At 39.6% G+C, this 26,582-nt stretch overlaps 2 protein-coding genes across 8 annotated transcripts in view; one reads left to right on the forward strand and one right to left on the reverse strand.

Annotated features, from left to right (window-relative positions):
- Positions 1-2,219: 2,219 nt before the first annotated feature.
- Aimp1 (aminoacyl tRNA synthetase complex interacting multifunctional protein 1) lies at positions 2,220-25,726 on the reverse strand. 4 transcript variants are annotated; one of them, XM_028857058.2, is made up of 7 exons: positions 25,642-25,726; positions 16,775-16,908; positions 11,623-11,736; positions 8,895-9,062; positions 6,497-6,708; positions 4,798-4,966; positions 2,220-2,462 (listed from the first exon to the last, which is right to left on the reverse strand). In XM_028857058.2, exons 2-7 carry the CDS (start codon positions 16,881-16,883, stop codon positions 2,296-2,298), a joined length of 939 nt encoding a protein of 312 aa, XP_028712891.1. In that variant the 5' UTR covers positions 16,884-16,908; positions 25,642-25,726; the 3' UTR covers positions 2,220-2,295. The 4 variants fall into 4 exon arrangements, with proteins under 4 accessions (XP_028712891.1, XP_028712883.1, XP_028712878.1 ...); XM_028857050.2 differs by having other exon boundaries at positions 25,624-25,698; XM_028857045.1 differs by lacking the exon at positions 25,642-25,726 and adding an exon at positions 25,534-25,617.
- Tbck (TBC1 domain containing kinase) overlaps positions 25,722-26,582 on the forward strand; it is a 167,974-nt gene continuing 167,113 nt past the window's right edge. For 2 of the 4 annotated variants that reach the window (XR_005091850.1, XM_028857027.2), the window contains exon 1: positions 25,722-25,995. The gene's annotated coding sequence lies outside the window, so the exon portion shown is untranslated. Of the gene's footprint in view, positions 26,000-26,582 lie in introns of all 4 variants that reach the window. The other 2 variants (XM_028857016.2, XM_028857006.2) reach the window with 2 other exon arrangements.

Genomic DNA, 26,582 nt, shown 5'->3' on the forward strand with positions numbered 1-26,582 from the left:
ATCACCTTACCAGAATGATACAAAAACTGGAACTTAAGGGTAGCCCCAGGAGCTCCTGAAACATGGCATCTCAATCCTCTGCTGATACTGTCAGCAATAGGACTAGAGACTGGCCACTGTGTGGCTCTGGCTCCCTCAACCTTTTAGACGGTTACTGAGTTCACACGAGCCTGGCTGTCAGTGCCATCCTCCCAGCCTGCCACAGCAGACATGGGCCTCACCAGAGTCCTCAGTAGAGGCCTGTAGTATTTCTTGTCCACCCTCAGTTGGTGAGATGTGTTTACATAAGACTACTGTCATCTTTATCACAGCATGATATAAACAGGAGTGTCTGTGTGATTCGAAAGGCAAATCTCATGTGGACATCTTAATTCCTGAGAGACTCACAGCCCACTAGTTGGCTCCTCAAAGGTATGTATGATGGTATGGTGTAAATGCCACTGTGCTTGAGCACCTTCTACTGTGGCCTCTCCAGCTGCAGCCAACATGCTTCCTCAGTGGACATTCCACAATTCTGTCACCTCTAACATCCTGGGGTCTCCATCACCTATTTCCCTTCACTGACCTCTTAAGTGCTACACGGTACCTCTTCTCACAAGCCTTCTTTCAGAATCACTGTGGTGTAGCAGGAATTGTTAGAAGGTCTTATTAATACAAACAAACCTAGAGCCAGGTATTGGGGTGAATGCTGGAAGATCAGAGAAGCAGAACAAGCCACAGCTAACCTCACCTCACCAATTCCTCAGCTGATCCTGTTTGCTCAGACTGGAAGCCTCTCAGTCCTCATCCAGAATGAATCTCAGCTGAACTGCTGCTCAAAAGCCTAAAAGCTTAACCCCTCTTTCCTGGTTTTCATGCCTTATATACCTTTCTGCTTTCTGCCATCACTTTCTGGGATTAAAGGTGTGAGTCACCATGCCTGGCTGTTTCCAGTGTGGCTTTGAACTCACAGAGATCCGGATGGGTCTCTGCCTCCAGAATGCTAGGATTAAAGGTGTGTGCTACCACTGCCTAACCTCTATGTTTAATATTGTGGCTGTTCTGTTCTCTGACCTCAGATAAGTTTATTAGAGTGCACAATATTTTGGGGAACACAATACCACCACACTGTGGAAGCCTCTGTGGTCCCACAATCCTTGCATTCTGGACGTCTGCAAATTCATCATCAAAGGGACAATGCCAATATCTGCTGGGACCTCTTGCATGGCTGCAATGGCCTCAAAGTACTTTGACAGCTCAAGAGGGTAAAAAATTCTGGGGGAAAACAACTGCCTAGACCGGTGGTTCTCACCCTTCCTAACACTGTGACCCTTTAATACAGTCCCTCATGTTGTGGTGACCCCCAACTATATTTCATTGCCACTTCATAACTGTGATTTTGCTACTGTTATGAATCATAATATAAAAAAAATCTGGTATTTGACCCAAAGGGGCCATGGCCCACAGGTTGAGAACTGCTGGCCTAGGTCGTCCTGGACAGCAAGGCACCTGGAGGCTCTCTTCTCCAACTGCCTTCTAAAGAGTTACTGCTTTCCATCCTCCAGCTGCCGTGGCTGGGGTCTGAGCAGCTCCGGCATGCCCTCACGGAACCTTTCCTACTTCTCAGCATCCTTAAATGGCCTGAATCTCTTCAGTAACCACACCTTCCATGCCCCCAAATTTCTTTTCTGGTCAACCTGACAATCACTCCAATCCTCCTACTTTTAGCAGTTGAGCACTGTTATGATTTTTGCTGTAATCTAGCCAAACACAGCCAGCTGTCCCCAGGCTGCATCCAGAATGCTGTGCTGACCTCAACATTTCTCTGTATCAGTCTGTCACCTTTAATCTCAGCTTCACACAGAATCTCAGGGCCTGAACAGAATGAAAATGAATTCTTTGAGTAATACATGAGGAATGGCCCACCACAGACAACCCTTGTTCCTGTCTGAAGCTTGGTTAGCAGTCTCTACCTCCTGCATCCTGAGTATGGTCATCTGAGTGCCAGCAGGACCACCTTCCTTCCTTCTCCCTTCTTCATTTCAGGCTTTCTCTAAGTGGCATAACCCCATCTTTTCAACTCTTGGACAAACCAGTTAAACCTCACGGTCAGACATAATCATAGTACGATCCTAGTTCTGGGTAATCAGTTTTCTGCTGCTGTGACAAAATATCAGAGAAAACAGACTTAAAGCAAGATTTGAAGAAAAAGAAAGTTCACAAAAAATGAGCAACTCATATTTTATGGGTAAATGACAAATATACTCCTCTTTATTGTTATTAAGGTGTCACCAATGTCTTTCAGGAACAGAGCACTTATTTAATTCCGCTATTGGCCATGGTTTGGGCCCTGCAAATTCCCTTCCCCTTCACCTCAAAGGGAACCCCTTTGTATGTGGCCACACACTCAGCATTAGTGTGCAGGTCAGGCTGGATCTGCTCCCAGATCTTCTTCTTAGGGTTCAGCTCCTTGTCAGGCTCTCCTGTTCAGAGAGAAAGCAGGACGTTCCATAAGCAACACCCAGACACTTTCAGACGCTCTGGATAAGCAGGCTTCTCGAGCGTTCAGACAGCATTTGATCCTAAGCTTCAACCAGAATCCTCACATTTCACCTTATTTTCACACTGCAGTGTATGCTCTTGATTGGTAAAATAAAATGGTTATTGTCATTTCCTTAGGAGCGCTAAACACATATTTGAAGTATTTCTGCAGATAATATAGGTTAGTAATTTGTTTCCCAAATTATCATCATTAGTGTTATTACTGAAGTGCTGGGGAATCAACCCAAGGCTTTATGACTGCTAGGCAAGCATGCTATCCTTTAGGCTAAATCCCCAGCCCCAAGTTACTCAAAGAAAATTGTAAGCTATTCATTTCAGCATGTAAAGAAAATCTGGGAAGACAGGAGCCCATTCAGATGTGTTGGACTTTTACATGTGGCAGGGGCAATATATGAGGAGCAGTAACAATACAGGAGGAGCACTTTCTAAACACTAGGAGCACATGCTGTTGCCTGAAATATATACAACAATCTTGGTTCTGATATGACACATGGAGAAACTGAAGGAGAGAGAAGATAAACTGCAGTCACACCAGCAGCAGGCACAGGCAGAATACGACACCACAGCCTACTACCCCGGGACAGCACCAGGCCTCCTGATATGGCACACCGTGGCTTACAAAAGAAACAAATGGCCCTGGAATATGCAGATACCACTCCTAATCTCTCTCTTTGCAATAAGTGACAATGTGTGTTTTATAATCAACAGAAGGCAAATGATGAGTGAAGCATCTCTGGTCTCAGTTTAAAGATAAGTAACAGACCAAAGAACTTCTACTTACTGATAGGGAAGCAGACTATCTTATTACTGGAAATACTTTATTCTCTGTTCTCTCTCTCCATACATATTTCATAAGCATACAAATAACAAAATGGTAGAATTTTTTTGGCTCTGGTGTCTGTCCTTTTTTAGCTCTTCAGTGACTAAAAAATTTAAGAGAAAACAAAACTAAAGTAAAACTCTGCCTACATACATAACACATTTTTCTGAAATACAAGAATAGTTCAATGAATGAGACAGCTCTAGAAGAACATACAATGAAAGCGTAACTGAAAAAAAATGACTGGAGTCAAAGAGGGATCTCTCTCCTTTCAGATCAGATGATGGTAATGACACCACAGTGTCAGAGGAAAGCTAACCACGAAGAGCAATTGTGTTCTCCTTAGATCTACAAACTGTAATGTCTCACTATTCTGTGTAGATCAGGCTGGCCTTGAACTCAGAGATCCGCTGTCTCTGTCTCCCAAGTGCTGGGATTAAAATACTGTGCAACCACAACATAAAATCCTGGCCCCCAAACATAACTTTTATACTAACTGGAAAACCAAAATGTTCATGGAGACAGATATTCATCCTATGGTATGGTCTAGAACCAAACCTGAGTATCTCGGTATGCTTATCCTTTGAAAATTTTCATACCATAAAAATGCAAAACAAAACCAAAATTTTACATTATGAACACTGGACCCTGACAACTGAAAAAGTCTTGATTTCAGTGTTAATTTTCTGCTTTACCAAAAATGTCTCTCAATAAGGCACTAGTCAATAGGTTACAAGGCTAGCTGGAAATAAGAGTAAAAATAAACCTTGGGCTGTCTTGATGGTTCATCAGGTAAAACGCACACTTAGCAACCTGAGCTTGATTCTCAGGAGTCACACGGTGGAAGGAGAATTGATTACCAATAGTTTTTTGATGTCCACGTGCACACCTATGTTATGTGTGCATATATACTTGCACTTGCATATGTGTGCACACACACACTAAAATATAAGAAAAGGAAACCTATTTCAAGTGTCTTAAACTGTATCTTACAGAGAAATCTATCCTCATTTTTATGCTATGTCCTTCTCCTAGACAGTATTTTCCTAACCTTCTTTTCCTTTTTTGTTAGAGGTACCAAAAAACAGATGATGTCAACAATACAAATTCTTCAAACTAATGACAGCCAATCCTTTGAACTTGCTTAACATATGCCAAAAAATCACCACTTGGAAATGGTTATATCTACTATAAGAGGACTAATCATTCTGAAATTATTCTAGGCTACATTATAAGAGAAAATACTCTGTAGTATTTCATGTACATGTGTGACTTTATGGACAGCAAGATGGTTATGTTATATAGCTCACTCTATTTTAAGCAAATTTCAGGAAAAACCTCTGATACACACATAGTACACATATAAACCTCTAAGCTTTATAAACAACACTGTAGAAACTGATTCCCAAACTATTTAAATAATTATTAATACGTACCAGGGAAAGCATCAAAAGTAACTCTGTCTCCAGGAACAGACCCACTGGGAGGGGCCAGAATTTCCACTTTCTCTGGTGAACTAGCACACATCACCATTGCTTGAGACAGCACTCCTCGCATTTTTGCAGGCTTCAGATTACAAAGTAAAATCACCATTCGATTTTGCATCTGTGCAGAACAAAAGAAATGACTAAAGATATGCAGAGATTTAGAATAACCACATTTAGAATACTCCAGGTACACCGATGCTCTACTTATCAAATGTGCTACCTTTGTGGATGTAACTGTGTCTCTATGTATATAAAATATTTTTATCTATGAAGTTTGATATCTTGCATAAACATGAAAAGAAAATCACTCAAACTGGCAAGTCATGAGCACAACAGCGGAAACCTTGTTTTTCAAATATATATGGGTATTTTGGATTTTTCCAAATGTATATATAAGTGTTTGACCTACAAGCACTTCTGTGCCTGGTATCTGTGGAGGCCAGAGGGGTGTCAAATCCCTTGGAACTGGAGTTGTAGATGGTCATGAGTCTTCATGGGGGCACTGGGAAGAGAACCTAGGCAAAAACAACCAGTGTTCTTAACCACCAGGCCATCTTTCCAGACCAGTGGAACTTTTTCCAATTAAATATTTATTTAAATAATAAACAACTGAACAAACCAGCTCAATGTAAAATTTCAGCCACAACCAATTGGAAATGTATAAAGTTGGTCCTCCATTTCTTTGAAAAAAACTAGCCAAAAAACATGGAACTCAGGAGGAACACTTATATATACATTTGTCACAGGATCAAATTACAACAAGCATGCACATTATTTAGGTCAGCATTACGACTAAAGTAAATGACCCAGCTACAGCTGACCTTGCACTCAGCTCTGACCCTCCACCTCAATTACACCAAGGTTGAAGCTATACACTGAGTAACTGCTTTGTAGAGTATATGCTAAGAATTGTTGTCAATTCTGCCTTGAAAAAGCAGTGAATGCTGGAAAAACTCAGCTCCTAGTTCTAATAATAGTTCTAATAATTAAGATATTCATATTTTCATAGCAAATTCCATGTAATTATTTTAAACACTATGAAAGATAACTAAAATGTTTTGGCATCATCCTTCCATATGTCTGCAGTGGCAAACAAGAGAATCTATCTCAAAAAAGGTGGAAGGCAAAGGCTCACACCAAGATAGTCCTCTGACCTCCATACTCATTCTAAGAACATGCAAGATCGTACTCACATACATTAACACAAGAACACACAGGGGAAAAATGATGCTTTCTTTCTGTCCTACTGAATTTATTTTATCTTTCAGGCCTTTAAGTCTGGAGTGGTTTCATATACCCTTTTTTGAAATTTACCTGAATTCATCTTATTTTATATTTATTTATTTTTATGAGTGTTTTGCTGCATGTCTGTATGTGCATGATGAGTACCTGGTGGGTGTGAAAGTCAGAGGAGGGTGTAGGATAGCCTGGAAATGGAGTTACAGACAGTGAGCTGTCATGAGAGTGCTGGAAACCCAACTCTGGTCCTCTCCAAGATCAGTAAGAGATCCTAATATCCCTGAGCCATTGCTCTCGCTCCCAACTAATCATTTTGAAATTCACACACTAATCATTTAAAGCAATACATATGAGTAGCTCACTTGAGATGACACATGTAAGTGGCAGTCATTTGAGTGGGACAGATCACCTGTTCTAGAGGAACATGGTTCACCAGTCCACTGACGACTGTCCTTGGGGCTGCTTCTCCCACATCTACTTCTTCTACATACAATGAATCGGCATCGGGATGCTTTTTGGCAGTAATAATACAACCAATGCGAAGATCCAGACGTGAAACATCTACTGGCTTAGAGTCAGCACTTGCTGCTGCTGACTGCTGCTTCTTCTCTTTTTTCTCCCCTAAGGATTGAGAATATGTAAGCATCAGAAATCAGACAGACAAACAGAAGACACCAAGAGAAGTCTCTGGTACCAGTGCTGAAAAGTTCAGAAAAAAAAAAGATCATTCATTTTTTTTTTTTTTTTATCACAAAGGATATTCAAGTCATAAAACCCACACAACTTTAGCTATTTCTCTAAAAACAAAACAAAAAAAACCAGCACATTATTTTGATCCTTCTATTTTATGATTATCATCATCACCACTGTTAATCTCTTATGGTGCCAAATTTCTAAGCCAACCTTTGCATAAAGGGGTACTATTGCATAACAAGCATGCGTTAACATTAGATAGACAAGGAATTCAGAGGCATGAAAAATAAACCTGCATGGCACAGGAAAGGAGGATCTGGTGAAAGGATTTCACATTTATAGAGGCAGTTCACAAGAGACAGAACTAGTTTAAATATGGGTAATTTTTAATCTCACCTTTTCCATTACAGATTAGCAAAGATTTTTACAATAAAAATAAAGATATTATTAGAAAATCATCCAAATCATGTTGTCTTTGTGTGATAAATTATACACAATTCACTATACTGCACTGTAAACTATAACAATGTATATATCCACATATTTTATTTTAATGCTCAATAGCCATATTTAGAATTTGACTACCCTGCTGAACAATGTAGCACACGACTGCCATCACAGAAAGATTCACTGGACAGAAGTGTTCTGAACACAGCCCAGTTGAGTTTTGTGTTCTTATCCTCTACTGACTAGAAGTTGGTTAGTCATAGCAACAGATTAACACTTAGAGAACAGAATGATTAGACAAAATCTTAAGATCTCTGTGCTGACTGCCTTTCACTGGCCCTACAAGGTCTGATATTTACAAAAGGAAATGGCAAGTATTGGATACTCAAATGCTTTATGTCAGTTCATAAAGCCCTTAAACGTTCTGCATTTTCCAAAAAAATGTAAATAAGTATAAGTATAATGGGAGGCATATATAAGAATGGATTATAAAAGCAGATTTACATACAAATCTAATGAAGTCAGATGTTTACTAGAAAAGCTGCTTCAGTAACATGGTAGGGTGAAAGAAGGAACCTTGTAGCATGAATCTTAGAAGGTCTTATTAATAAAATCAAACCTGAGGCCAAGTATTGAGGTGAAGCTGGAAGATCAGAGAAGCTGAACAAGCCACATCTACCTCACCTCGTCAGTTCCTCAGCTGGCCCTGTTTCCTCAGACTAGAAGCCTGAGTCCTCATCCAGAATGAATCTCAGCTGAACTGCTGCTAGAAGCCTGAAAGCTTAACCAGCCAAATGCTTCTAGTTTCTGGTCTTCACGCCTTATATACCTTTCCATTTTTGCCATCACTCCCTGGGATTAAAGGCTCACTTCTTGGGATTAAAGGTATGTGTCACCATGCCTGGCTGTTTCCAATGTGGCCTTGAACTCACAGAGATCCAGAGGGATTTCTATCTCTGGAATGCTAGGATTTAAGGTGTGAGTGCCACCATTTTTCTAGCCTTTGTATCTAGTGGCTCTTCTGACTCTGACCCCAGACAAGTTTATTAGGGTGCACAATATTTTGGGGAACACAATACCACCACAGAACCTTAAGAACTTGAACAATGTGGCATCTCACAAATCAAGAGCACTTGGTGACAGGAACTGAAGAATTCGCTGGTTAACTACATATGAAGACTGAAGGAAATGGACAGGTAGGGCTGACTGCAGTATTTAGTGTGGCTGCCTCAGCAGACTGTGAGACTTCTTTGCCATGTTGTATTTTATCAGTTCCTTAACATCCTCATGCCTCAGTTCAATGTTCTGCTTTCACTGGATGTCACTGTCCATTTTGCCTAGATGACTGTAAGCCGACTTTGACCTCTGACTTCTTTGGAACAATGCTTCAACTACACATCCAAGTTTAGTCATACATCTTATCTTTTCATGTTTTTATTTACGGTGATCCCTCTGCATAACATAACTCACTTTTACCTTGTCAATGCCATCAGTTTTCACATATTCTTCAGGATTCAATTTCTATATCCTAATGACAGACCGTTCTTAATTTTATCTTAGCTCCTAAAAGTTTGGACTTCCTTTTTGATACCATTATTAGCATCATAAATATTAACATTGTCTGATTAAACAGTCAAAGGTCAAACAAGACTAACAAAGAAAAGTACCTTTCTTTTCAGTTTTCTCTTTTACTTTCTTTTCTTCTCCTCCCCCTCCTTTAATCTGCTCTTTTATACTTGAAGAGGTGGTCGACACCGATGGAGAGAGCTTCGCATTTTCAGAAACTGCAGAGTTAGCTTGCACGGGAGTATCAGATGGGACTGGAATTTGCTTCACTGATACACAGAAAATGAAGAGAGTGTCACTCATGTTAAACTCATAAACAAAGTGGAACAATAGGTTTGTAAATCCTAAATGTGAACCCCTTTTAAGAGAAAAATCTAATACATATGACTATCAAGTATCCATTATTTGAGGCTATAGAAAGGGTATCAAAAATTAAGTATACTTTAACAATTACTAAGGCCACATTTTCACTTCCATTTATTCACTAAGTAACTAAAGAAGGGTGTATATAACATCAATACCTAACATAAGTCATGAACATACTATGTATTAAATACTATTCAAAGCTCCCGAGATTCTCCTAAATTTCCTAAGTAGATTCTGTTTTATTACATGTCATTATTTTACAAAATGATAAATCTGAGCCATCAATAAGTTAACAATCTGGCCCACTGGCAGTGAATAGAGCTACAACATTATCTGTCTATATATTCCTATGTTTAAAAAAAAAAAAAGACAGCTGTGTATAGATAGGGCTGGAGAGACAGCTCAACAGTTAAGAGCACTTGTGGCCTTCGGAGGACTGGAGTTCTGTTCCTTATTCCCATTACAGGCAGCTCACTACTGCCCATAACTCTAGCATTATGCATCAGACATCTTCCAGCCTCGGCAATCTCTCTCTGAAAAAAAGGCAACTATTTATATTGTACTTTAGCAATTCTTTAACATATTAAAAATAAAATACGTATCACCAGAAAACATGGAAAAATGTATCTCACAAGGGGCTATAAAGTGGGTTAGAGTAACTTTTTAGCATTGAGAGAAACGAAAAGCAGTTTTACTGATAAAAACCTTACGTTTAATTCTGTAGCTATATTCTCAATTCTTCAGCTGCATTCCGAATCTACTAGAGAACATATGTACCAGTCTCAATTTTTTTTCCTGGCATATAATATGTAGCTGCCAGCTGTAAAAAAATTGTTTTCTCCAGTGGAGTTTCCCTGGACATATTAACCACACTTAAGGGTAGGCCCTGCGGTGGTTTGAATGGGAATGCCCCCAAGGACTCACACGTTGGAATGCTTGGCTCATAGAGAGTGGCACTATAAGGAGGTGTGGCCTTATTAGAGGAAGTATGTCACTGTGGGGGTGGCTTTGAGGTCTCTTAAAATCAAGTTACACCCAAAGTGACATAAAGTCTCCTTCTGCTGCCTGTAGATCAGGATGTAGAACTCTCAGCTCCTTCTCCAGCACCAAGTCAGCCTGGGTGCCACCATGCTCCCCACTGTGATGATAATGGACCGAACTTCTGAACTGTAAGCCAGCCCCAATTAAATGTTTTCCTTTATAAGAGCTGCCTTGCTCATGGTGTCTCTTCATAGCAACAGAAATCCTAAGACAGTATATGTCACTAATTTTCCCCTTATTTTATTTAGCTAAGGGAAGAATTCAAACAACATTCAAAATATCATGTTGACAGCATGTCAAAAGAAGCCAACAATAGAGAAAAGCTTCACTGGGCTGATGAGATGGCTTAGTGGTTGAAGTGTTTGCCAGGCAATTATGAGGACGGAAGTTCAGATTCCCAGAACCCACATAAATGCCAAATGCTGGCCCATGGTAGACTGCTTGCACTTCCAGACTAGGGAAGCAGAGAAAGGGAATCACCAGAGCAAGCCGCCTAGTGGGACTAGCCACATCAGCAAGCTTAGTCTGATGAGAGATCCTGCTCAAAGAATAAAGAAGAAAAGCCTTCAAAGGTCATTCCCAACACCAACCTCAGACCTCTGCATGCATGTGAAAAATGTGCCTCACAAGTGCAAACATGCACACATAGAATGTCCCCTAGCCCTACCCCCCCAAATCCAGCACGCACGCACACACACACACACACACACACACACACACACACACACACACACACACACGAAAACGGAAACAGCTTTTAAATCAGTTCAATAAAATTTTAACTTTATTTATAATTTGGAACCAAATTGATAATTATTTGATCACATGAATAAGACAAGTTCTTTGAAAAAAAAATTTTTTTGAGGCAAGTAACTTTGTATTCTAAGTTTTATTGTCTTGGCTTATAAAATAAAGATATTTTGAGAACAATTTTTTTCTTTTACTTTTTGAGATAGGATTTACCTGAAGCCCAGGCTGGGCTGGAAATCATATGGCCCAGGATGGTCTCAAATTTATAGTAATCATCCTGCTCTAGCCTCTGAGTCCTGGGGTTACAGACTGAGCACAGCTGGCGACAGATGTTTTCTAAGTATATAAAAAGTATGTAATTTAACACAAATGCTCATGAAAAAGTTCAATAACTACTTAACTACTGTGGCTATTTCTTTAGTAGGTATTCAACAGCAATGGCAGTGCTGGTCAAATCAAGTCCACAGCACATGAAATGCATGGGTTCTGAATACCAGCTTTACCACACTCTCTGACCTCAGATGAGATCGACCATCTTTTCTAAGTCTACATGCTGTTTTCTTGTAGAGGAGGGAAAATGGACGGTGGGAGTGACATGAGGATAAGAAGGAAACTTAAAGAATAAATCACACAATCCTCGTAAATCAAGCCTCCTAGCATGTCTGCACTCACCTCCATTTTGGATTTCTGCCTGAATCAGCTCTTGCTTCAGTTCTTCTATTTCTTTCTTCAGTTTAGCATTTTCAACTCGAAGTTTCTTTTCTTCTCTCAGAGTTGCCTGCAAAACTAGAATCAAGAAAATTCAGTTAAAAAGTACTTTCAAATGTTTTGTTTGAATATCATTTGAAAAGAGCATAATAAGTATAATTAGAGTTGTGATAACAATAGGAACAAATATTTGGCCAGTTGCTTTATGACAGTTTACTATTTATTAATATTAACAATTTCTTAGTAGTCATTGAGACATTGGGTGTAAGACTCCCACAGAACATAAATAATGTAAATTATGAGTTACAGATTAAAAACAAGGAACTCAATCTATACATTTAGTGTACTTCCTCCCCCATGCATATATCTGATCCACAGTCAGTTTGAGAAAAAAAAAATCTATAAAATAAAAGAGTTGGACAGAAAAGGTTACCTGCGGTATGTGTGTGTGTGTGTGTGTGTGTGTGTGTGTCTGCAAGTGTGCATGCACCATAAATATGCATGTGGAATCCAGAGATGCAAGGGAACAAATATATTCTCACTTATTCTCTTCCTTATTTTTTCAGACAGGGTCTTTCATTGAACCTGGGGCTTGTTCATTCAACTAGACTGGTTGGCCAGCCAGCAGGCCCCAGGGATCCTTCTATCCCTTCAGCATTAGGATGATAGGAAATGATTCCTGCACCTAGATTTGTGACAGGGGTTTTGGGGACAGAACTCAAATTCTCATGCTTGAGCAGCAAAAAATGTACCAACTGTGACATCTCCCCAGTCCCCAGAAAAATCATTTCACTATCTTCTATAAGGATGCTTATTAGGTCTAAGACCTAATAAAAAATATAACACCAAGTAATAATTCTTAGCAGAAGTGGAACTATCCTCTAGGTGGGATTATTTTGGGTTGCTGCAATATTGGAAGCTATTTCTGGAATTTATTAGGCAGGAGCTAAGCATTTGAGATATTCAGCCAGACTTTCTAGAACGCAATTGTATATTTATGAGTGTAAACCATGTAAACAGTTATTTTAGTCTGGACCCTCTAGCTACTACATATACAAATATAATGTATTCTAAAGCATTTTTATTACATTTGGAATTTTTTAGGACTCAAGTACCACAAAATGTACATTGTGCTCTCTTAATCATTGAGGGCTTGATGTAAGGATCATTCATCTTTTTCTTCTGTGCTGGGATCAAACCCAAGGCCCCAAGCATATGGGCTACCTCCAAGTATCACCCTAGCCCATATTCTTTATTCTTAGAGTAAATCAAATACAAAAGCAAAACCTACATCTGGCATTAGATGCTTGAGCGAAGGCAGACTAAATACCTGCCTGGAATTAGTTAACCTCACACTGGAAATTTTATGCGTGTTAATCACATAACACATGATTCGCCACTTGTGTTAGGACTTGTAATGCCCTGATAGTTTTCATTGAAATATGTATTATCGCTATTACTTAGGAATTCTTTTTCTCTTGTACATAACGTTGTTATGACTTACATTTTTAAGTTAAAGATAGCATTTTATTAAAAATGTCTTAAGAAATACTAAATTTTTTTTTTTTTTTTGGTTTTTCGAGACAGGGTTTCTCTGTGTAGCTTTGCGCCTTTTCCTGGAACTCACTTGGTAGCCCAGGCTGGCCTCAAACTCACAGAGATCCACCTGCCTCTGCCTCCCAAGTGCTGGGACTAAAGGCGTGCGCCACCACCGCCCGGCCCAAGAAATACTAAAAAATTTTTACAAAGTTATTTATTACAACGTGGGACATAAGCTAGGAATGACAGGATTAGGCTACAAAGAATAACAACAGAAGTAAATAATTAGAATGGTTCTTTACATTTAAATTAGAAAAAGTGAAATGTTAGTCAAGACTCTAGGAAATGGCCTTTTTTTTTTTTGAGACAAAGTTTCTCTGTGTAGCCTTGGCTGTCCTGAAACTCACTCTGTAGACCCACGATGGCCTCAAACTCAGTGATCCACCTGCCTCTGCTTCTGAGTGCTGGGATTAAAGGTGTGCACCACCACCAGTCGGGAAATGCCATTGTGGTGGTTTGAATAGAAATGGCCCCCAGAGACTCCTCTGTTTAAATGCTTGGCCCATAGGCAATAGCACAATAGCCTTCGTTGGAGTAGGTGTGGTCAGAAAAAGTGTGCCACTGTGGAGGCAAACTCTGAGGTCTTTGAGGCGAGCTAGGCCTAGTGTGACAATCTCTTTCTGCTGCCTGTGGATCAAGATGTATGGTGTCTGCCTGAATGCCCATGCTTCTCCCCATGACAATGGACTAAACCTCTGAAACTGTAAGCCAGCCCCAATTAAATGTTTTCCTTTGTAAGAGTTGCCATGGTCATGGTATCTCTTCACAGCAATAGAACCTTAACTAAGACCAGGAACTGGGGTATTGTTGTGATAGGCCTGACCATGCTTTTGCTTAGAGAAATGTGGATTTTGGGATTAGAAAAGCAGTTGAATGCTTTAAGTGGGACTTTGGGATATACTAGGAGGAACATGGAAGACAGTGGTGCTGAGTGTGATTGAACTGTGGAGGCCTGGCTCAAGAGGTTTCCAAGGAGAAGAATTTTAGTATGTGGCCTAGAGATCAGTCTTGTGATACTCTGGATAAGAATGTGTCTGATTTTGCCCTTGTCCTCGAAGTCTGCCTAAGGCTGCAGTAAAGAGTTTTGGACTAATTGCATTTACAAAGAAAATCTCAGAACAGACTAGTATAGTCTTGTGGTTATTAGTGGTCACTCTCATGAAGATTTATAATGAAAAGGAGCAAACTGAGCAAGGAAAAATACACAATGTACAGACTGAGAACAAAAGGGTATCAAGAAGTGGAATGGAGCTAAGTCTTAATTAAAGAAGAGCCAGATGTTAAGTGGAATAAAGGGAGGGGTGACCTCAGGGCAAGACTCCACCTAGCTAAATTTCCAATTTAGAAAAGCTCAGAGCTGGGTGTGGTGGTACACACCTTTAATCCCAGCACTCAGAAGGCAGAGGCTGGAGAATCTCTAAATTCAAAGCCAACCTGGTCTACAAAGCAAGTTTAGGCAATAAAGGAAACCATAGAAACAAAAGTTAATGAAGATGTAATTGAATGAGAGGCCATGTTCCAGTCTTAGAGAGCAGCAGAACTTGGCTGTTAAAACCAAGAGGTTCTGGCTTTAGAGTCAAGAATAGAAGGGGTTAGGGAATTTGCCTCCATGACTCAGGAAAGCTGTTGAGGCCTGCATGGAGGGCCAGAGAGGCCATTGTGTGAAGCTGTGAAGGTGAAACTTGGATTGCCCTGGAGACCAGGTGTTGGAGATGCCAGAGCCATGGGATACCTGCTGAGGAGAACTGCTAACAGAGAATGGAACCAGCCCAAGAGAGAGAAGTGTGTTGCAGTCAACAAAGCTGAAAGGAGTTGGAGATCTGAAGAGCATTTTGACATCATACATGGAGATGCAGAGTTTGGAGTTTGCCCAGCTGGTTTTTGGTCTTACTTTGATCCAGTATTTCCTCACTATGCTCCTTTTTGGAATAGTAATGTATATCCTGTGCCATTGTATGTTGGAAGTAGGTGATCTGCTTTTTGATTTTACAGTTAAGAGATTGCATGAATCTCAGAAGAAACTTTGAACTTTTGAAGTTGGACTGAATGCATTTCTGCATATTGGTATGAATACAAGCCTATGGGGGCCAGGAGTGCAATGAGTAGGAATGGCCTCCGTAGACTCGTGTGTTTGAATACTTGGCTCATAGGGAGTGGCACTATTAGGAGGTATGGACTTATTGGAGGAAGTTATGTCACTGTGGGGGTGGGCTTTGAGATCACTTAAGGTCAAGCTATACAGAGTGACACAGTCTCTTTTTGTTGCCTGTGGATCAAGATGTAGAACTCTCAGCTTTTTCTCCAGCACCATGTCTGCCAGCACACCCTCCTGCTCCCTGCCATGATAATGGACCAAACCTTTTGAACTGTAAGCCAGCCCCAATTAAATGTTTACTTTATAAGAGTTGCCATGCTCATGGAGTCTCCTCACAGCAACAGAGCACTGACAGCCATGTTTATGAAGAAAATTCTATTTACAACATTTATTATTTCATACAGAACATCTTCAATCTCTTTACCTTATTAATGGAAAGAATATTAAGGATCATAAGGGAAATACTAGGAAACATGAGGAAGAAAGGATTAAAACAAGGTTTGACAATCCTTACAAGGTTTCTGTAAGCCATTCTTAGCTTTTCATAGGAAAAAAAGCATTTATTTAAATTAGTGACAGCACAACATTTTGGAATTTCGATTACAGTACCAACAACAATGGTTACTGAGAAATGAATACTGAATTCAATCAAATCAAATCCTTAAGAAATTTAGTAGAAGTTTTTGTACCCACTGCAGCAATTTCTCAAAAACTTCAAAGAACAAATATGAAAAACACATCTTGACCCATAAAACATCAAAGTAACTATTAATGTTTGATTTCATTAACCTCTAATAATACAGCAACTAATTCTAAACAATAGACTCTTCTTTTATCAGTCCAAAAATACAATATATTTTTTAAATATATATTTACCGCTGTGGTTAGTTTTTTTGTCAACTTTATACAAGTTAAGAGTCATTAAAAAAAAATGAACTTCAATTGAGAAAAGCCTTGTCAGGTTGTACTAGACAAGTGTGTAGGGCATTTTTTTTTTTTTGACTAATGATTAACAGGGGAGAGTCTGACCTGGGGTGGCACCTCTCCTGGACAGGTGGTCCTGGTTGTATAAGAAAGCAATTAAGCAAGTCATGGATAGCAAGCCAGTAAGCAGTGTTCCTCCATGACCTCTTCTTCGGTTCCTGCCTCGACTTCCCTTCATATTAGACTATAAGCTGCAAGTTGAAATAAACCCTTTCCTATTCAAATTCCTTCGGTCTTTTATCATAACAGAAAGCAAATCATGACATTTACTATATATCAATTCTAATTTATCATAACCCTAGAATATGTTCATAGTCAAAAATTAAAGGAATCTAAAAGCCATAATTAAAATGATCAAGTTATAATTTACACAGTAAACATTTAACTGTCATTATTAGAATTTATCATTATAATCTGTCATTATTAGAATGTCCTTACCTGCTTTCTCCTTGAGAAGAGCAACCTGCTGCTTGAGGTAGTCAATGATCTGGTCTGCCTCTGCACCCTTCTGCTCTAACCTCTTCAGAACAGCATCATTGGTTGCCATCTTTGTCCAGAATCGGCAGAAAATCCTAAATAAAACATGAAAGTAATAAACATACTGTGGAAGGAAAGAATACACTTTTATTTTATAGTAAACTGAGAAAGCAACTGAGGGAAAAACATGTTCTCCTATAACTGATCAACACCATAAAAATGTTCCCTTTGGAGAACACAAGCAAGCAGGGCCTGGGCAGATGGCTCAGTGGCTAAAGTGCTTGTCACACATGCAAGAGAACCCAGGTAAAAGCTGGGAGGCACAGCAGCCACCTGGAATTCTAGGCTTGGAAGGAGGCAGGAGATACCCTAAGAAAACTGTTTTGCACTAGCCTTACCTAGTAATCACATGCACTCATGTGCGCGCACGTGCACACACGCACACATACAATACATACACATACAAAAAGAAACAGAAAAAAAAAAAAAAAACAGGGTAGAAATATTGAGTAAACTAATGCCTGCATCTATTAGGAAGAGTAATCTACTTAGAAATGTACTTTGTTCTTCAGTGCAGAAAATAAATACTAGATTTAAGGCTGAAAAACTTGAAAGCTTTATATGCTGTAGAATATCCCAAAATGAGCTCAGTAGCCTACACTATAGGAAGAGGACACAATAACACATGCTGAGCTGTGAGTACACACCTGTGTTCTAAAGCAAACAGAACTGCTGACTCCCTTCCTCCTCTAGGCCTCACTTTTCCATACTGGATAGTTTCACTGTTTGCTGAGTTATGTGCACCGAAAATTCTCAGGACAAGTGTGAAGAAGAAAAGCTAACTACTAAAAGCCAAAAATATCGAGACTTACGAAAATCATCAACATTAATCATGTGTCCACTCAGAAAATAATGCTAGTACATATACCATGAATGTATGCAAGGGGACACAGTAAAGAAACTGCTCACATGACCACTTCACTATCATGGAGAAGGACTTTACTATGAATGAGAGAGAGAAAATATCCAGAGTTATCTGAAAGAGTACAGAGCAGAGGGAAAGCAGACTGGTCATGGCCAGGGTTGGGAAAGGACAGAAAAGAAGAGGAGACAGGGAGCTAGCAAGATAGAGAATAGAGCACAGTGAGAGCAGGAGGAGAGATGAAAGAGTGTGCAAGAGGCTGAGGAAAACGACTACTTTTGGCAGATGGGGATCATTTCACAAGTTTCCGATGAATGCTGGCTTTTATTAAACTGTCAGAAACCCTTCTATAGACTAGCTGGAGCTCATTTCCAGATACATGGACTACTGAGACCTAACAATGACATTGTAACAAATTTAGAATTTTTACAATTATTTTAAAAAGTGTATTTTTTGTAATTTACAAATACAATTACAAAGAAATTCAAAGAAAAAGTATTCTGTTTAGGTACAGCAAAATTAATGTAAGTGAATATTCTGAGATTACTCACTGTATAAAACTGGATGCTATTAAGAAAAATATACTCAAAACTGAGATTAAGCATTATTAACAATATAAGTTATTCTTATTTACCTGATTTACTACAGATTTATAGTTAAAAAATAAAAGAATGACAAAAGCATTGCAGAAATAATCCTGATTTTCATTGAATGACACCACACTCACTAAATGATTTTATAATTAAAACTGTTCAACAAGTAATATATGACTGCTTTAAAATGTCAAATGACCATTTAATATCCACCCTACATTATAAACATTCGGAGATGTTTACATTCTTCATTAAGAAAATAAACCTCCAAAATGTGCTAAAATTGACAATATATGATGGGACAATGCAAAACCCAAAATAAAATGCTATAAAACAAGTTGATAATAACACGGAATACATAAACAGAATTTAATATGGAAAGGTAAACCGCATGTTCTCTACAAGCCTTTATTTTAGCCATTAAAAATATGGACAAAAAAGTACATAAATTCAAAATAAAGACAGCCTTTTAAATTCTTCCATTTTAAGCAAAATAAACACAGAATACAATGTCATTTCTCAAATGTTTGCAGAGTTGGGATCTTAGAGATAAAAAAGAAATGGATATATGAAGCTAAGGAAAACTGATATACTGTCTCAGGGGTTCAGTTTCTTGAGTTACAACAATCTTTTCATGTATTTTCAGTTTCGTCTACTGTCCTAGTTAGTTTTATTGCTGTGAAGAGACACCATGGCCATGACAACTCTTGTAAAGAAAACATTTAAGTTCTACATCTGGATCAGCAGACAGCAAGAAGAGCGAGACACTGGACCTGCCTTAACATTTGAAACCTCAAAGCCCACCCCTAGTGGTACCCTTCCTCCAACTAGGCCACCTCTAGCAGTGCCACTTCCTGGTGACCAAGCATTCAAATACAGGAGTCTATGGTGACCATTCCTATACAAACCACACATTACCATAACAATCAAATGACATACTCATACTCAGTAGACGTCATCTTCTAGTGTCAAACAAGTAACACTGAGCACTTGAGAACAGGAATACTGTGTGCTCTCGTCACTCCTCATACATACTAAAAATGTACCGTAAGAGGGGCAACAGTAACAGACGAGGAAGTCACAGAGGCCAGATCAAAACCTAGTCTTTGCCCCTCTGCCACTTAACAGCTGAGTGATCGCCAACAATTTATTTAACCTGAGTTTTCCATTATAAAACACACACACACACACACACACACACACACACACACACACACACACACACACGACCACGTTGATGAAGGGCAAATGGTTTAGTATAAATAATACTAATTAAGAATTTTGGCACATGGCAGAAAAATGGTGCCAAAAATACCATATGTAGGGCACTGAGGAAAATTCTTGGAACACACCAAAAAAGGTATCCAGATAATCTTTACCTTCAAGAAACCTAGAATACAGTGGGCTGCTTAGTGTTGTTATTTTTCCTTCTAGTTCTCAAGTTACCATTCTTATGTTTTTCTGAAGGGTTAAGGTCATAAACAATAAAAATGTAACTTACAGACTGATATAGTTTGTCAATGTCCTTGTCTGTTTGCCTTTGTCATACAGACCATTAAGTATCCTACATTAGATCAGCCAGGAAGCTTAATTTTTGTGAGCTGTCCTGGCCTTAGTAATACATCAAAGCCACTTGAAAATCTTTGCATACTTTACCTACAAACAGGAACTGCCATATGTCTGTGGAAACTAAAAAGATCTTCACTTATTAAGCAAACTACTGGAGAAAGGAAACTAGACAGCATCAAAAACAGCAGACTGCAGCCTGACTCCCTGAAAGAAGCAAGTAGTGTTATCCCTGGGCAGGTGGCCCTGAGCTATGTAAGAAAGCCAGCTCAATGAGCAGGAGAGCTGCATGAAGCACTATTCCTCGGCTTCTGCTTCAGGTTCCTGCCTGAAGTTCCTGCTCTGACTTCACTGCAACCTGAAAGGGTAAGCAGAAATAAAATTGTTCCATGCCCAAGTTGCTTTTGGTTAGTGTTTTGTCATAGCAACCAATACCTAAGTTTTTGTTAGTGTTTTCTAGCAATATGGAGCACTGAGGGAAAAAATACAATTCTTTAGAAAAGGTGGTTACAGTCAACAAACCTAAGTGAAAAACACGCTTGACAGGCTATGTGACCAACTTTTCCCTGTTTCACTTTGTTGATTGATATTAGGATCCTTTCCACTGCTTTCTTGCCCCTCCACAGGGCCCTTTCTTCACCTGTTGCCTGAACACTGTTGATCAGAGTTTGGGATAGATGTCTTCTTAGGATCACAAATCATCACTAGGCAGTTTACGGTTACCCTTGTCACCCAGGGCTAATAATAAAATGACTGAAGGTCAAAATCTTTAAGCAAGGCATATGCAAATGTTGACACGATTATTCCCCATTTGTTGGCTGCCAGGTTCCTAAAAGTAATTTCCATCCATGTTCATGATCTCAACCTCACTTAAAATCCCCCATTTTGTCTCATGCTGGGTTTACAATAGAGAAAATGAGCAGTCACCAAGCTTTCAAACAAAGGAGGAAAACAAGCAGAAAGAAGGGGGCAAAATAAATGTAGTTTAGGGAGACGGTGCCAAGTTAACAACACTGGAAGCTCAAACCTTCGACTGTTCAAGCCAGTGCTCACTGTACTAGTTAATTACTCTATAAGGATCTTACCCTAGTACAAACTACAGGCTAATTTTTAAAATATCAAGTCTCCTTGGGGCTGGAGAAATGGTGCAGTGTTCAAAACCTCCTCTATTTTTTTTTTTTTTCCAGAGAAATCGGGTTTAATTCCCAGCATCCACAGGGAAACTCACAACCACGTGTAACTCCAGTTCCAGGTCATCTGGCCTCTGCAGGCTTCAGGCATGCACATAAGGGTGTACATACAAATGTAGGTACATATATGCACACATACACAAACTAAATTAAGTCTTTTTTTAACGTTTCTTTAGTGTGTTTAGAGCTTTTAATATGCGAATATGCACAACATTTCTCACAGATGATAACAGGAATAAGATGTGACAACTGTAGAATATTTAGTATTTGCTAAGTACATGAATCATTTATGAATACAAGATAACTGGAATTAAAATTAATTTGCCCAGGTAGTACAGTTATTTAGTAAATGAGGATTGAAACTCAAGTCTGTCAGATGCTGGAGCTAATTCTTTTAATGAGGATGCTATAATTTCTCCAAACATAATTATCAAGCATTTTCCAATCTAATGAATGATGGAACCTGAAGTGAAAAGCAAACATTAGCATTTATTGAAACTTGTATTGTCTAGATGGTTTGAGAGATACTTCCTCACTCTCTATAATAATTTGTTAAAAATATGAGATCAAAATAGATTTAACACTTAATTGTATGTACAATACATGCACATATAAGAACTTTATGCAGAGAGAAAAAAAGGGCAGAGAAGGCAACACATCAAACATATTTTTGCACTTTACTGATGAAAACAAAGAGTTTTTTTCTTTACTAATAAAAAAACTGGAAAGGCATTATTTAAATTGTTTCATGAAATTAATTTTGTCCCAACTTGTGATCCTATTTCATGAAACAAAGAGAGCAATTAAAACATGATACTCCTTACACACAACACCAAATGTATGAATTTAGAGTACAAATCAAAGAGTAAAATACAACCTAAGATATTACTTTTAGAGATTCCTATCTTTGATGTATTTTTCAACTCTGCAATCTCCTTAGCTGAAATTCCTACTTCATCCAAGTTGCCTGTGATTTCTTTTAACTACCAACTACTCTGGCACCAGGTTCTAAAAGTGAGAAAACCAATATTTTCTTTTAAATTAATGGAAATAAAGTTTTATGTGTAGAATTTTAATTTTACTTTATAGCACAAGGGTTCTACAAAAATTTGGAAATGCCCCTCTAATTCTTGGAATTCCTAATTTCATTACTTCAGAGTAACACTTAGGTAAAAATATACTTTTTTAGATATAGTACTTCTCAGTACTCAATTTCATCAAGTCTACATCATGTATAAAATCATGATGGCTTCATAAGATGCTGTTTTAATTTCATTTATACATACAGCAGCAGCATATATAATTGAATTTCCTTTACACATGGATTGTAGATTCAACTGTTACAATGCTCTTTATCCCTTAGACACATTTTGATGCCTATTCTTGGTTGCCAACCTGACTGCATCTGGAATTAACTAAAACCTAAGTGGCTGGGTACACCTGTGAAGGATTTTTTTCTTAATTAAATCATTTGAAGTAGGAAGATCCACCTTTAATTTGGGCCACACCTGCTGGCAGCCGACATAAAGGTCACGGAAGAAGGAAGCTTGCTCTTTGACGGTTCTCATTCTATTCCTTGGCACATCCATTCCTTCACTGGCATTAGAGCCTATTTCTTTGGAATTCTGTTGCACACTTAAGATCAGCTGAGACATTCAGCCTCATGAACTGAACAACTAGTAGATTCTTGGACCTGCCGTTGGTAGACAACCACTGATGAACTAACTGGGCCATAGTCTGTAAGCCATTCTAATATGTCTCATTCATATATATGTGTGTGTATGTGTGTATTGGTTTTTTGTGACAGGGTTTCTCTGTGTAGCTTTGCGCCTTCCTGGATCTCGCTCTGTAGACCAGGCTGGCCTTGAACTCACAAAGACCCGCCTGTCTCTGCCTCCCAAGTGCTGGGATTAAAGACGTGCATGTTTACTGAAAATCGTTTAAATTTAGCCCTAGACTTTTGTTTTATATTACTACTTATTTTAGTTTTCCTGTATTTCTAAATACACAGTATCTTCATTTTAACTCTAAATCATAATCACTACAAGTATACATAAAATAGAAATTTTGTTGTTGTTTTGTTTGTTTGTAGACAGAATTTCTCTGTGTAGCTTTGGAGCCTTTCCTGGAACTCACTCTGTAGTCCAAGCTGGCCTCAAACTCACAGAGATCTACCTGCCTCTGCTTCCCAAGTGCTGGGATTAAAGGCGTGCGCCGTCATTAACGTCACCATCGTCGTCACCACCACCACCACCAGCAGGCTTCAGAAATTATTCTTAATTGCTACATTCTAACATGGCACATAACAGAATATCAACATTAACTTATGATGAATTATTCATAAATGATACAATGAAAACTATGTCATCAGCTGGCAGTCTACAGTAATCTTAAGATGTCAATAATTTTAAAATACATTCCAATTAAAGATACGTAAATGTGAGAAAAAATGTATTTCAGAATTATTAGTAATCATAGAATCACAGCAGTATGTTTTTTCTCTTCTTCCTTTCATCCCTATTTTTACCTTCCAAACATTCCCTCAGTTGCTTCATAATCTAATTACCAAGTTATTGTACTCTAACAAAAACATGATATGGTACCTTTAGAACCACTTTAAAATTCCTGCTGGTATTTAATAAGGTATCAAAATTCAGAATTTAAAGACAAATATTACAATTAAATATAATGAGAGCAATATACTTCAGAAATAAACTATATTGCAGCAACTAGCATCAGTCCCACAGGTAATTTTTAAACCAAGCTGTGCTAAAACTCACAGAAGACCTAAAACTGTTTTCTGTGAAAGTTCCTAGTTATTCTAGATTTTTGTCTCCTTGCCAGAAAGCCTGTTTTCTCTTTACTGATGAGGACACAGGAAGTCAGATATTAAATGATGACAATGAGGTGCTTCAATTTTAAACTTTACTATTCCTGCATTCATAAAAATTCACAATTTCATTTTTTAATAGATGGTCATTCTCTTCAAAAGTCACTAATCGTACTAATGAAAACAAACTGCCATCCATAGTTCCCTTATGTGTGTTCACTGGGTACTCCAAGAATATGACTGGACACATCTTAGTAACTATATTGTAGCCACTATTATGTTTCCTTTGAAGACAAACAAAAACCTCCTGATTGCCTTTCCCACGTCTGCCCTCAGTCTACTGAGTAACCCTCTTAAAAAGAAGTTGGATAACATTACTTGGCTGCTGAAACCCTTGTAAGTGGCTTTCACCCCCACCTCACCACCATGACCAGCTGGCTCGCTCTGATACTGTCTCCATCTTTAATCCCTTCTCACAATTCTGAGCCTCCAGGCTTCCCTGATATTTTGGTAAGTTTCTGTTTCACAGTCTTTGGAATGGCTGGGTCTACTGACTGATGGCACCCTCTGAAGATTATCTGCATAGTTAATTTCATTTGTGTCACAGCCTTCCAAGAAAGCCATCTTTGTTGAGATACATCATAGTTAATTTCATTTGTGTCACAGCCTTCCAAGAAAGCCATCTTTGTTGAGATACATCTTCTTTGGCCACATTACAATGCCAAATAATATGCCTTTCTTTACTGTTAATACTTTTCCTGATCAGTATTTATAATCTAAAATATAATATGGGGCCTGGAGAGATAGCTCAGCAGTTAAAAGCGCTTAATGCTGTTGCAGGGAATCCAGGTTCGGTTCCCTGAACTCACACTGGGGGATCACAATCACTGGTAATCCAGTTCCAGGGGATCTGATGCTTTCTAGCCTCCATGGTCACGTGCACACAAGTTTTGCACAGAAACTCAGTCAGGCATGCACGCAATCATATTAATATCTTACTTTTAGGGCTTTACTTCAACAATAAAAACCTATGCTGGGAGACAATGACTGGAATCTTTGTCCGTTTTTATTGATCTTTCTTTCTACTTTGTTTACCGATCTTTACCTAATAACGTTAAACGCTGCCCGGAGTATAGTGATAACTGGGGTTTCTAGCATTTGCTGAATCAGTAAATTTCTCTCTTTAACCCCTCCCCACGTACAAACACTGGAAATCCTTTGCACACTCAATGAGAAGTAAACACGCTTATGAATCCATCCCCTGCCTCCAGCAGCATGCTTCCCCTCGGCCATGTATTCACTTCCCAAACTTAGGTGATTCAAAAGGGGCCAAGCGTTGCCTGTTTGCTCGTGGCACGCGGGTGGAGGTCTGGCCACGCTGCCTACTAGCACTTGCAAGGTCAGGTTCTCTTTCCCCGGTGAGAGAGGGGAAGAAAGAACTCTGAATCGCTGCCCACCTTCCCTAGACCCTCTGGTGACACTCACATGAAGCAGTGAACCACAGCTCTCGGGCAGCCTCAGCCGGGTACGGGAAGAGACAGCCACCCCGGGCCCGCGGCAGGGGGGAAGAAGGGCCCATGGCTGTCCCTGACAAATGCCTGACAGTGTCACAGACTCACCCCACACCAGCCCTCCGCTTCCTGTGCTCGTCCTCTTCCTGTGCCACACTACGCTCTCATTTTCCATTCCTCCCTCCACGCCTCCCTCACCTCGTTCTCGCTCGCTACCTTTTGCGCTCTGTTCGGGCGAGGGACAGGCGGCCGGAAGTTGGGGGGGGTCTTTCCTCGGGGTTGCGTCGCTGGGCCGTGACGTCATGAGCAGTGGCCGGCCAGCGGCGGCCGACGGGGAGGGGGAGGCTTGGCGCTGTCAGTGGATCCAGGCAGGCGCGCGCTCGCAGCCGGCTTCTGAGCTGTGAGCCTGGGCAGCCCTCGCGGGCGGAGGCTGGTGGCTCCGGCTGTCACTTTCCTTAAGCTGCCTCTTTGTAGACGCGCCCGAAACGCAGAACACGGCCCACTAAGTAGCACCGGCCGGCCCAGCTACAGCGCTTAGGAGCACATCCCCCTAATACAACCCCGATCCAGGCAGGTATTCTGGTGTCCTAGTGTTCTGTGTGGTAGGGGGTGGAGCCTGTGGGACGTAGATGGCCATCGGGTGCAGGGAGTGACCCCGCCTGTCTGCAGCCACCAGTAGAACCAGCCTGTGGAGCTGCTTGCTGCTGCGTTTATCTCCAAACTTCCTTCCCATTGAAGCAGAAGTTCACCGCGTTTTGAAATACAAATACGATTTTCCTCAGGATAAACATCAACGTCTCCCCCTCCCCCCAATTTTTGACATTTCCTCCTCATTTGAGTCATTCCTCTCCAAGCTCTTTGAGGGTTTGTATTGTGTCTTGTTCATTGAAAGAGTGTGTCTTGTTTGTGGTCCTTAGCAGTCCAGCAGCTACAAAAACGTCGGACTTAACATAGAAGTTTCAAAGTATCCCCTGAGTAAACTTTACAAACCAACTCCTCACATCGCTTTCGTCTTGTAATCTCTCACCTCATCATTTTATTTTTTCATCTTCTTCTAGTCACCTAGTGTGAGCACATACATGTATGTTTTCTGTTTGTGAGCTTTATGTGCACCTGAGAAGTAGAGCAATAATGAAATGTTTTTTATTCTTGCTAGT

This window comes from Peromyscus leucopus, chromosome 6 (assembly GCF_004664715.2).
Source record: "Peromyscus leucopus breed LL Stock chromosome 6, UCI_PerLeu_2.1, whole genome shotgun sequence".
NCBI classification, from domain to species: domain Eukaryota; kingdom Metazoa; phylum Chordata; class Mammalia; order Rodentia; family Cricetidae; genus Peromyscus; species Peromyscus leucopus.